Here is a 14092-nt window from a genome sequence, read left to right as displayed (position 1 = left end):
CGTCCTCATTGGTCAGCGTCTCTGGCCTCGCATAGGCTGTGCTTTTCTGGCAGAGCAGCCAATGGGTGAGCTGTATTGCTCCGCCTAGGTTGTATGCTTCAGAAAAGCGTTTTACAATATTACAAAATTAAGGATTAATTTTAGGCTTCAATCTCGACAAAGAAATATCTTTCCCGTAGCGTTCTTTCGACGCAGTACGAGAGAACTCTACGTAAGAGAACTTATTTTTGTGATTCGTTTTCTGTCATCCTTGCAGGAAAGTTGCAGGAAGATTGTACATAGTAATATTTCTTTTGAACAACACCATGAAGGCAAACAGCAGGCGGCCGTGTGATGATGGCGGCTGTACCTAAAGATATCTATGTGTAAAATATGTGTCACATAACCACGGATCGTCTGTCATCGTTTTTAAATGCCTCGGTTTTCACAGTCCACACTACAGCACGAAAACAGCATTTTCAAATTCATCCACAGAGTTGAAATACAAAAGCTTTAAAAACTCAGTTTTTGCAGGACAAAAACACTGTCTCAGTGTGGAAGGAAGGCTGAAATGTAGAGAAAAAGTATTTTTCAAATGTATCTACAAGAGAACTTCAATAAATAGCTAAACAATATATGGCTAAGACCAATGGGGATAAAAAGGGAATCAGGAAACACAGCAAACCTACAAGCTAAGAGTCCACGTAACAAAACACAGACAAGCAATATTGCCAGATGATTGCAATTGTGAAATTTCAAAGGGTCTACCATGTGTTAGGACAGTGATTCTTAACCGTTTTTACTCCAAGGCCCCCCTCCACTCCGAATCAATTCTCCCCCGCCCCATCTTTTTTTATACACAAAACATTTGTATTCTAGTATTATTACTTTTCTATAAAAGAAATAAATTCAAGATAGATTAAAACCTTCAGTGTTCTTTCTCTGCAAATATACTTTGAAAAAAAATCACTGCAGACATTCATTACAACTTAAAATTATTTTACACACAGCACAATAACAGCCATCATTTTAAGCTGTTTTTAGCAAAAACTGTGCTGTAGTTCATTTCAGCCAAGAACCACCCTTTCTAAGATTTTTCAAGTCATTTCAATTTTGAACCATTTTATCCACACAAAATGCCAAGAATATTGGTGTCACACTAGACAGTGGACACTAACCTGTCATTTACACCCCTCATTATTACCAGTCAAGACATACAGAATAATACTTGGGCTAGCCTAGCTCCAATAAAGATAAATAAATAAACATCATTGGCTTATTTTAGACTGGGGAGTATTTAATCTTTGTAGTAGCATTTCTGAGATGCTAAGGCACTTTTCTCAGTCGCTTTGTAAAAAGAACATATGAAGACTTCAGATGCAAAAGCCTCTAAGTGCCATCTGAAATTTTTCTTCTAAAATGGTCATTTTTATCAAGCTTGTATGTTTATGTTCAGTTATTTCACTTTAATGGCAGTGAAAATTACCTATTAATTGTCATTAAAGTGAAATTACTGAACCTGAATATACGAGCTTGATAAAAATGCAAATTTTAGAAGAAAATTTCAGATGGCACTAAAAGGCTTTTGCATCTGAAGTCTTCATATGTTAAATGTCGTAAATGTACCTTCTCTTCTGCCATTTGCAGGAGAAATGCTTTGAGTCAACAATGATATTCAATGCAGTCACATAATTGTTGAGGTCTGACAGAATGCTGAATACTGACAGAATGATTGCTAAAAATTACATTTAACAGTGTTACCAAATTATTAGTGTTAAAGATGAGTTCAAAATAAGCGTTAGATGATAGCAAAGGTAATCTAAATATTTAATCACTTCAATCATGCGGTTCTGAATATCAGCATGGCTGTGAACATCTGCAGCACTCAGTCGCTCTGCTCAACAGCGCATATGAACTTGAGTCACTTCTTACATATTTTATGTACAGTATCTATACTGTTTACTGATAATTGAAAGTTGTTTTAGTTCTCATGTCATCTACAGTTCATTTTATGTACAGTATCTATACTGTTTACTGATAATTGAAAGTTGTTTTAGTTCTCATGTCATCTACAGTTCATTTTATGTACAGTATCTATACTGTTTACTGATAATTGAAAGTTGTTTTAGTTCTCATGTCATCTACAGTTCTTTCTATTGTACAGAAAACATCAAAGGCTCAAAATCCCTTGGATGTTTTCCCATTATTTTAAAAGTACCAATATCAAACTGCTTTCCTGCTACTGTCTTTGCAATATTGCAGTATAATTTCTTCAGTTCATTTCTGCATTCAGATGCTTATCACAATAGACGGTTCTTCCCGTTTACTGATTGAAAGCTTGTTAAGCTCCAGCAGGGAACACATCTCGGTGGGCAAGATTAGTGAGAACTATGATTCATGACAGCTCCATGAGGTCCATAGTGATTGTGATTGTAGATTCTCTGATGGATAAGCACACTCAGTGGGCTTTGAGTTTTGTAATAATTGCATGGTAACCAGATGAAAGAAATGAGGATGCGACCAATGAAAAATGTCATTCCTCTCTCAAGAATTCACTGAGCAAAAGAAAAACAAAGTTGCTTGGTTTAGCAGCCTTCATTGTGATTTATAGAGGAACAGACCCATTTCAGTGTTCAGGAAGAGCTTGTTCAGTCAGATTCACTTGATTGCCTACACTTTCTTCCACAGATCTATAATGCTCTAATGGTTCTATAATTCATCCTCTTGATATGCTGATGAATTAAATGTGCATTTAGTGCCTGTGCAAGCAGCACACAAAAAAATATACAAAACAAGACAAGACTATTATATCATAGGCCTACTCATATAATTTCTCAAACGTGGCTGTTTTAGACTGCCTGGTGTTACCATGTTTGTCATCCTTCAATAAAAAGTTAACACATTTAAACACATTGCCTGATTTCTCCCAAGGTTTTTTTCTCCATTCTGTCACCTGATGGAGTTTGGGTTCCTTGCCACTGTCGCCTCTGGATTAGCCTACTTAGTTGGGGACAATTCATATTTAAAAGTATTATTGATCTTACTGTACTACTGACGCCGTGTATGAATGAACTGAACTGAGCTGGTCGATGACTTTTTTTTTTTTTTTTGCAGAATTGCTTTATAGATGAAATTAACTAATTTAATAATTGATGATTTTTACAACAGAACTGAATCAACACCAAACTGACTTCAGCTGTACAACAGCCGAAATGCACAATTTCCCTATATTCACTGTAAAACTGCTTTGAAACAATCTGTATTGTATTGTATAAAACGCCATATAAATAAAGGTGGCTTGACTTGCCTTGACACTTTTTATGTCACCACTGACTGAACAGTGGTGCATTTGGTATTTGACTATCTTTGAATAGATCTAATTGGCTTGTTTATTTTGCAAAGCATCATGGGAATGTGCTGTTTTGGTCTCACATTCCTGTGTAGTGAATTTAATGGTGTGCTGTTGTGACGTTTAAGCTTGTTTTATGTCTCTGTTGTGAGTTCTGTCCTGTGTTTCCTGTGACATATATTTTTTTTTTAATAATTATACCTATATATAATAATATATAATAAACATTTAAAAGTTAACTATAGTATAATTTCAAAGCAATTGTATTGGGATGGAAACTATCTACCATGGTGTAACTAGATAATAACAATTGTTTTGTTTGTTTAAATTGAATTCAAGTAAACACAGAAAACATTTGATCACAATAGCAAGAAGGGCCTTAGGCCTACCTGTGATGATGTTGTCCACCAATGTTGTGGGCATGCAGAAGATGCCAACCAACAGGTCACTGATGGCCAGGTTGAGAATGAAGAGATTGGTGACCGTACGCATGTTCTTGCTCCTTAGCACGATAAAGCACACCACTCCATTTCCCACCATGCACACGATAAAGATGAGGAGGTAGGATACAATGAAGATAGCAGACACCAAGGGCTCGTGCAGATAGAAGTCCACGTAGGTGATGTTTGGATAATGATATTGACGAGAGGAGGTACAGTTCACTGAGACATTATGGCCGTCCTCCACAGGAGACAAAAATAGAGATGATGTAGTGGAGTTGGGGTCCAATAGTGTCATCGCCATCTTTCTGAGGAGAGAAAAATACTTAATTAATTAACTAATTGAAAAATGATTGACCTTTCCTACATTTCAAAGCAGGAGTGTGAGACAATTCAGACCAAAATATGAAACAAAACGTGATTAGTCTAAAAAAGATCTTTCAAAATATTCAAGTAGCTATTCAGTAAGGTACAACAGGGCTAAAGGAGTGCCGGGGTAAAAGGGACCTTTGACCTTTGCCGCAGAACTTTCCAAAACATCCGCTTTTCAAGATGCACTGGGAAATTTGGCTGGTCCTTGATCCGATCACAGACAACAGCGCAAAGTTGATTCTGTGCTAATTTGATCTACTATTTGATGTTTTTTTTAAAATGTTGTAGATTTAAGTTGCAAATGAGAATCCATACAATTATTGAATATATTTTGAGACAAAGGTCTTGTGGTTTTGTACAAGCTAATTAAAGCAAAAAAATATATATTTAAATAATGGAGGAATATGTAAAAGTATTTGGGGGTATTTGGGGTAAAAGGCGCTCCTGTTGTTGGGGCTAAATGAAGTTCCTAAACGTAAGTTAGGGAGGAGTGAGCCAATGTAATCTTTCAATCATCAGCCGAGTACAGTATATAAGCAGCCGCTTACCTCTCCCTAGCATCAGCTGTTCCAGTATCCCTCCACCTCCCCAAACTCCACCTTCATCTTACCTTGCCTAACATGGTTACATTCAGATAAGAAATTCCATATAGCTATTAAGTTGGGTGTCCAACTTGGAGATAATCACCATATTTATAATGAATTAATCGTATCGTATAATAAAATATAATTTATTGTTACTACTGTTAATCTATATTTAGTTATAGGATCTCCTTAAATGCTTTCAGAATAATTATTTTGTTTCTGTATTTTTTAAATATATTTTTATTTTAACATTTTAATGACAGTATATTTATTGAACTATATATATATATTTTTTTAAAAATAAACAGAAAATAGTACAAACTTTGCTAAAGTGATTGTTTTGAACAAGTATTAACTAAGACATTATTTAAAAAATATATACATTATTTTAGCTAAAGTATTTCCCCCTATTCTGGTGAGCCTTTTAAAATGCCCCCCCTCGCCACCTCATACATTTATACGATTTTTAAACAAAATTTCTCCATAAATGTTCAATACAAAAAAAAAAAAAAATTCTGCAATCATACACTATGGGAGTAGTGGAAAGCACATTTTTCTTACCCTATATGATACTGGGAACCCTTATATCTTTCACATCATATTGAGAAGAATATTTCCACCACTTCAATATGTCATATTCCCACAAGGTATAATTAAATGTCATTATTTAAATAAGATGTTCACGAATACACTCTCAGTTTTATGCACATTATCGTGCATTAAAATACAGTGTGCTTTCAATATTATAAATTCTATTCCATTCTCTAACCAAATAGTTGTGTGTGCTATGTGCTTTGTATGGCAAAAAATTTGAGGTGATGCATAATTTAAACTGTAGTCACATCTTACAAGCAAGCTCCTTTCCTTGTGAAAGCTTAAGGCGAGGTCACGTATGCAGGATAAACAAGTGTGACATGAGATATAACACGAAGACTATTGAGCCTCTTTTATGCAGTGCTCTTAATGTATTGTTTAAAAAGCAGTTTAATGGCTGCATTGGTATTTTATTCTTCCTAATTTTAAAATACTTCCAATGTGAATCTGCTCTTGTTGAGAGATATGTGAAAAGACATGGGAGAAATTAGGTGTAAAAGCTCAAGTTTAAGTAGGGTTGGCATATGACAGCACAGTACAGATGTTTTTCTTTTTGAATTATATTTATAATGTCAGAAATTAAATGTTGCATTGAATCATGTTCTGGCAGAGACCTCTAATCATATTTAACAGCAATCTGATGGTGTTTTCTAAATGGCAGATGGCATGTATAATTCAATGTGTCATGATTCTGCCCTGATGTCTTTGTATTTCTCTAGTCTTGAGGCAGGATCATGACAGACCCATGTTTTGTGTACAAGCACATGGCCATTTGTTTGGGCCATGTGCTTGTGTTGTCTCGTTACGTTACCCCGCCCCCTTGTTATCCTCATCTTGTCATTATTGTCTAGTCAGCTTCACCTGTTCTTGTCATTAGTGTCTCCCTATATCATCCCCTTGTGTTTGCTGTCCTGGGTTGGTTCATTGTCAATCATTGCGTGTTCATCTCTGTGATAGTCCTGTGAGTACTTTGTCTGTATCCTGTTTGATGAGAATTGTGAGTTTGTGTTGCTGTTTGTTAGTCTAGTTTTCAGTCAAGTCTTAGTGTAGTTTGTCTTTGCTTTTGCCCTCCAGTCCTGTTTTGCCCCCTCGTGGGTTTTGTTTTCCCCTGTTTTCTGTTATAAATAAACCTTGTGTGTTTGCATACTGTCTGCGCTTGGGTTCTTCTGCTATCCACATAACACAATGTTTAACCCACATGTATTTACTGTCATTTTCACCTTCACCTTGACTGTTCTTTGAGGTGAGAGAACAATGGCTTCTCTATAAAAGACATTGGTTGCACAAACCAGCAAATTTAGTAAAGATGAATGAGAAAATTAATTTGAAACCAGCTTGCATCAGCTACTTCAAAAAATAAATAATAAAAAAACAGAAAAAGATGATGACAGTCTACAAACACTTAAAGCTCCAAAAAATTATTGCTCTACTTAATTAAAAATAATATAAAAAACATACAGATTGGGAGGAATTTTCAGACAGGCTGCATTTACATATGAATTAAGTTGTTTAATCAAGCTGACTCAAATTGTGGACAAAGTAGAGACAAAGCTTTTTATTTTTTGTATTTTTAAAAAGGGTTGGTAAAAAGAATCAGACTTAAAATGCTCATAAAAAAATAAGCTATAAGAAGCAAACAATAATCTGCAATAGCCTTGAAGTTTTGATCAACATTTATGTACATATAAATTATCACGCATCAGTTATTTATAGTCTGTTTTGACAGAACTTCATCTGCATTGGAAGCCATTTTCACTTTCAGATCACTGCATGTCTTATAAAATTGATGTGATCTATTGCTGTGAACTCTGAAGGACATGACTTTCCCAAGCATCACATCCCAGCTGATGTGGTTTGACGCTCGGTATTGTCCACCCCCACTTGCCTGTCTTGTTTTTTTATTCAGAGAATGGCTTCTATATTGAATAACTGAACAGCAAATGAAAAAAAGTTAAAGTTAAATAATAAATGGCAAGTATTGTACCAATATTGTCCTGTTATTGCCTTGTACTCATGCTCTGCAAACAAAGCAATGCACTTACATTGATATACATTGACATAAATAACAAATCTCATAACCTTGTATTTTGCAGTTAAAAAAACTACTGAACATGTTACTCTGCTTTCTTTTTTCGAATGCGGTGTTAAACTAATTTTACTGGGAAAATAATTGTGCTACATTTTCTGTTATTGATTTAATGATTATTGCATTATTTTAGTGTCATGTGTGTTACCCTGATGTTGTTTTGCGTGTATGACCCTGTGCACCATCTATACACGAGTAACATATATTTTTTTATGGACAGGCCGCTTGTGATTAACCTGATTTACTTTGCAACTTGTATTATTATTATTATTATTATCATCAGTAGTATGCCTAGTAGTATATTTCAAGGTCCAAAGTTGATTTTAGTAGTTTGGCATATTAACATTATATCATTTATCACATGAATATACAATTATAAAATATACAGGGACCAATATGCTATCCCGTAATACCTGAAACATTGTCACCATATTTTATACTGTGAATTTCTGGCGATCACAGCAGCCATTTTTTTTTACTGTCAATTTAACAAGATATTTTCTCTCTATTGAAAATGGCACATAAATCAGAAAGTATAATGGCACAGAATGTAGCTGAAACGGAAAGCACTGAGGTGCTAATGCAATTTAATGGCAGACGGTTTAGTCTTGTCCATAAATCTAAATGCAGTTTCTGAATAAAGCAACATCCTTTTACACCAAACCTGCCTGCTGTGCGCCACTATTGTCTGGCTTAGTATTTAATCCCCTTACACAATTTCCATGAGGTTCAATTACAGCAAAAATGCAGTTTTGTTTTTTAAAAACAAAGCCAGGAACAAGGTCCATGATTTGCATTGATATATTACAAATAAAATACATTTAATCCTGCTCTAGGGATTATGAAGCAATGCTGAAGGTGTTTATGTGTGGAGTTCCTCAAGCTTCCGGCTTCCAGTCAAGAGTTCACATCAACTTAATAGCTCATCCAAGCATGAAGACTCACACTGCAGAGATGGACAAGAGGCAAGATCTGACAAGATAATCACTCTTTTGTCAATTTGCAAAACAGCTGCACACAACTATAGCATCATAGCATTGTGGACAAGACGACTGTTGCTACTTGCTACCAATGTAGAAAGCATCTGCTGGAAGAAATTCTTCTGCATTTAATAACCCTGCTGAGCAGTGCTGAGATAAGGTGCATTAAACTTGTACATATATATGTCACTGCTGTCTAAATTATGAACAGCCTTTAGTGAGTCTGTGGCTCTGAAAAGGAAGAAAAACTGATTTTAAAGCCAGCTATGTGTTAATATGATTAACCCTTATGTGCCGTGACCGTCGGGGTATAGTGTGAACCAAATTGAACAGTGCTGGATGTTCATGTTTCCTTCGTCAAAATGGCATGAGACTTGATGACTTTGTCATTTCATGACTTTTAATCTGGTTGTGTGACAAAAATCACTAAATCACTGCCACAATGCAGAACACTAAACATAAATGAAGTGGCAGCAAAACTGTAACATACATCCACAATGTGGAACGCTCATGCTCTCTCTCTCACACACACACACACACACACACACACACACACACACACACACACACACACACACACACACACACACACAAAATCACCCATAGAAATCAATTACTTACAAAACTACAAAAAATTACTTTGTTACATAATTTTTCAAAAAATGTCTGGAACATACTCAAAAAAAGGGGTGACACCATATGATGGAGTAAACACACACAATGATTTTATAATGTTTACATCTACATTAAAAAAAAACACTTGTATACCTGTATACCTATGTGGAAATGGCAAAAGAGCCAGTGAGTGATGCTTTTTTTTAGCAGATGGCATCAACTTTCCACTAAACCATGGCACGTCCATGTTATCTTCAAAAATGAAAGTTAGAAATATGGATATTTTTAAAGGATATTTTATAAAAAACATATTTAAAAATATAAATCCCTCATAAAACCCACAAATGTAGAGTAAAAACATTAATAAAGTGAGTGATATTACATTTTGTTTAAAAAAAAAAGATATTATTACAGTATGTAACAAAATCAAGTTTTTTTTCACCCATGCGGTGTAAACGCATGAGAATAGGAAATACTAAGCTGTTATTATCATACTACTTTTTCCAATAACAGTTGAAACCCATTGAAAAATTTGTCAACTTATGTGAAAAGCTTTCAAAGAATATTTTTTTTTTCTATTTGAGTGTGTTCCTTTTTAACTCGAGACCAAAATATACGTTCATCTGTGTATACAGTATAGATGGAATACGTGTTGGCTAGTTATTTTCAATCAGATTACATTTTATTATATCCTTTATCTCCCACTTTAAATCTGCAACTACATAATTCAGTCTGCCACATCTGGCAGGGCTCTACAACAGCCAGCTAAACAAAGTATTATTTGTACATTTATGGTGCTATACTTTGGTCAAACTGTCTTGTGGATTCGGGTGAACTGTGTTGTTTAAATAATGACATGTCCAGCTGTACACACTGTGCCCCCGCTGGAGTCTTAGCTTCTCAGAGCACCTCATCCAAAACAGCAGCAATTTCACCCCAAATATTTGAACTCTCCATGCGTTTGATCAAATGTTTGAACCCCTGCTTATCTTTTTCCATATACTGTAACTATATATTATTACACAATTTATGTGATGTAAAAAAATTGTTTTCGCATTTTATCTAACAGAAAATTGTGGCAAATGTTTACTAACAGGTTTGTCATTGTCTGTATAATCAACCAATCAAGTCAATTACCCTCTCTCACGAGTCACGACTGACAGCCTTGTGTATATTACAGAATAAATATGAAGAATATGTGTTGAATTTTTAAGGGTTTTTTTTTTTCCCAAACATTTCCTCTCCAATCAATAACCATATTTTCTGCCGTATTGTAGGATAAGGGTTATATTACTTCTATATGGCATGACAAACAAATATGTATTGGCTGCTGTTTTATTCATACAACATATTATTATCAACATAATATCAGAATTTATTTTGTGGAAATTTAAGGCAGTCACTAATCTAGAAAATGCCAATCTCTTTCATAACTGTAAACATCTGTAGGCTCCAAACAGCACTGACAAGCAAGCCTTTGAATACATTCAGCACAATAGGATGATGCCACTTTTTTTTAATGAGTATGAAGTTTTATAAGTCCAACAGATGCCACTCATAGATTCAAGTTAACTGAAGAAGTTTGAAATCTTTTTCCCAATTTTAAAATATCGCTTGAAACAAGATACTGTCACAATTGAATCATCATTAACTAATGAAGTAAAAAGCACACATTCAGATCAATGATCCAGCCACCATGGATTAGACTACAGTTTATCAGCCTAAAAGTTGGGCGCAGGTAGATGAACGAAAATTTAGCAAATTATGCACTCAAAAGTGTTAGTTAAAAAGTGCAACACCTGACCTGTGTCTATTCCGTTTCTTACAGTCATAGACCCTAGAGAAAATATATTTACTAAAATGTATTTGAAATACTCTGTATATACAAGTAGGCTATAGCCTACTAAAATATATTTACATATTTATGTAGGCACTTAATATGAATATCCTGCAACTGCCATTGTACTTTTGGTATACTAAATTGGTATACTTTAAAGTCTGTTAAATTGGAACAACCAATTTTGTAGAAGGCACTTTAGTCGTCCGGAATTAGCGCTGAGGTCCAACTAAAGGTATAGCCTACTTATATTTGATTGTGCTAAAGGAACTATAGCAAGTATATACTTAAGGTACACTTTAAATATCTTGCATTTAAAGACTGGTATTATACAGAGATCATATCCCAGGCAATAGTGATATTAAACACATTTGGCTTAATATTAAGAAATGTGCATTGTGCAATATACGCCAAATAAAATGTAATTATAATATTTAGCCTATAAGTCTCAATCGATATGTCAGTAAATAATGGATTTGTAGTAGGCTAGCCTATTAATGATGCATTTGAGGGTTTTTTCCACTATGGCAACCACAACAGAAAGCGTCTCTTTCCCATATCCTTTATAATCATTCAATTGATTGACTGATCTGATCTGTTTTGACTATAACCCTTATATTTACCTTTCTGGTTTGACCCAATGAGATGTGCTGTCCTCTGCTGGCATGAGGAACAATGACCATACGCTGATTGTTAACTGAAGGTGTTACAGATGAAGGAACGAACTTCAAAATCTAAATAGATGCGTCTGGTTTACCTCACTAAATTCATCAAGAGATGAAACTGGCGTAGCCTAAGTAGACGCGCGGCAAGATAAAGCGACAAGAGCAGCTACTGCCAGTGGAAACTTATATTAAAGATTACAGTAACGTTAGGCTAATAATTAATAATTCACATTTTTAAAAGTGCTAAGTGTTTAGCAAAGCATATACAACAAATACATTGATATGCTAGCCTACTTGATATCATCGCTATTAAGTGTTGCCTATATTGATATTTTGTTGCTGTTATAATTTTATCAATATGATTTCATATTAAAATCAACATAGCCTAAAGTAGCCTAAATAAATAATACATGGCCAATAATCTGAAAGAGACAATTTCAATCAAACCACGTGATCTTTCAAAACAACATTTTGCTAACCACAAACAATTATAAAACCGTCTCACCTTTTGTGGGATAAACGTTCCCACTCTTGATTCAGAAGAACCTCTCTGCTTTCTTTGAGGAGAAATTAGATCAAAGCGAGGAAAGATCCATAAAAGATCAACAGATATTTTTTCTGAGTAAAGTTGCTGCGCGGGTTAGTAAACTGCTACTGCACGCGCTGCGCTATAAGACCTGATGGAGAGATTCCCGCCCTGCTGCCGCTCCTGAGAGGAAAAGAGGAGGAGAAACAACACGGACTGAAGGGAATAACGATGCCACATTAACCTATGAGTGACTCAATAATTTTCTCGGTATAGATTTATAGAATACTGTGATAACCACACCTGCCTTTACAATATTTGTGATGTTCTTGTTGAGCTGCTCTCTCATCATGCAACCCTTTTTAATGGAAGCTGCTTGGAGATCTAAGTGCCATGGGGACCAATAATTGAAATCAAAAGCTTTCTTCATGAACAGACCAACAAATGTCCACCAACTATTCCCATATCTTCATTAGATTAATGGAGTGGTTTTTGAGCACCTTTTCAAAAATACATTTACATATTTAAGGATAAGTATATTCAAATTATATTTTCTGACATAGCCTACCAGCCTCAAAGAGCTGACTATGGGGGATGAGGTTACATTAATTTACAGCATGATTCACTTTTTATTTTTGTCATAAGGTGCCTTTAGGTGTTTTGAGGAAGTTCAAGCACATAGTCATATTCATTGTCTAAATAATTTAAATAATCCAATGTTCTTATACGCTTGCATTTGTCTTGTACCTGTTCAACTCCTTACTTGTTTATCCAGCTCAATCTCATGAAAGTGCATATCCCTACCCAAGGGTTTTCAGTGCGTAGCATATGCACACACAAAAAAAAAAAAAAAAAACATTTTTGCCGTAAATGGCATGAGAAATAACATTTGTGAAATAGATACACACTTTCATGAGATCGTGTTGGTATATCCCACTGAGCAGATTAAATTTTGACCTGCATGGTGTACATCAGATTATATTCATTTATCCTAGAAGCCCATGCAAAGCTTTAAATGGATTTTTAATTTCAACATTTTGCCACCAAGATGCAAGCTTTTCCTAGATTGCTCACTACTTTCCCAGAGAGAGGTTGAAAATTAAGAGTGATGATTCACTAACATAAGATTTAATATAATTCTCTCAAGAGTAAACAGCCAACATGCGAGACAGTGCGCTAACACAAACAATACAACAACTGTATGACAAGGAGGAACTTAAATACACTGTGATGATGAGACAATGACAAACAGCTGTGATGTTAGTGTGGTAACTGATGAGTGGCGGGAAACTATAGAACAAGGAACACATGTGACTAACAAAAACAAACAGAAGGTCCATGAAAACTTAAACAAACAGAACATCATGGTGACAGTGACAATCTATTTTGTTAACATATGAATACTCTAGCATCATGTAAGCAGCTGGATGCTGTTATTCTCTGAGAGTGACAATGTATTATGGTTGATGTGCTATTCATGAGCTTCGGAATAAAAATGTTGTTTATGCATGCACAGGCCATCAAATACTTCCTTTGTAATTTTTAAAGAACTTTGAGATTGGGCTGACAAAGTTGACATCTAAGGACAAATATTCTTGATAAGACTTAACACAGAGCCTGTTATGCACACAATGTCTCAAATGCACAAATTAATTTTTCTCTTCCGATTTACACTCAGGAATACAACATGCAAAATTCACTTCCATACCAACATAAGACATATGCTGATTCTCTACAGCACAGTTCAGCAGTCTGGAATCCTGTAATGCGTGCAGTGCCTGCCTGGCATGTTGTGTTTAATTATCTGAATCAGAAACATTTCCCCCTTTCCTCATTGTTCTGGGATATTTCAATATTCAAAGGGGAACTATGAAAACCAGTCTCTCTTCTCCGAAGAACACGCATAGCCTACCTTCATTAATATATACACAAAAATAGTATCATAAAAGCTAAAATATGCCAAGGTATTCATTCTCTTAGTGTTGCTGAGTGAATGTTTTGGGCTTCAAAAAGTGTTGTCAAGAAAATCGATTACTGATCGCAAACACGGTTTGCTGTCACCTAT

At 35.0% G+C, this 14092-nt stretch overlaps 1 protein-coding gene across 1 annotated transcript in view; it reads right to left on the bottom strand.

Annotated features, from left to right (window-relative positions):
• The window catches only part of LOC306996243 (neuropeptide FF receptor 2), a 29522-nt gene extending 17383 nt beyond the window's left edge, over nt 1–12139 (bottom strand). Inside the window, exons 1-2 of the mRNA XM_079608562.1 lie at nt 12007–12139; nt 3718–4076 (exon numbers count right to left, since the gene is read on the bottom strand). Of these exons, the coding sequence (XP_079464688.1) occupies nt 3718–4072 (355 nt within the window). The 5' untranslated portion in view covers nt 4073–4076; nt 12007–12139. The remainder of the gene's footprint in view (nt 1–3717; nt 4077–12006) is intronic.
• Between the last annotated feature and the right edge of the window lie 1953 nt (nt 12140–14092).

The sequence above is a fragment of the Phoxinus phoxinus genome (assembly GCF_949152265.1).
Source record: "Phoxinus phoxinus genome assembly, chromosome: 3".
Classification (NCBI taxonomy): Eukaryota; Metazoa; Chordata; class Actinopteri; order Cypriniformes; family Leuciscidae; genus Phoxinus; species Phoxinus phoxinus.
This window is presented reverse-complemented; position numbering and strand designations above follow the sequence as displayed.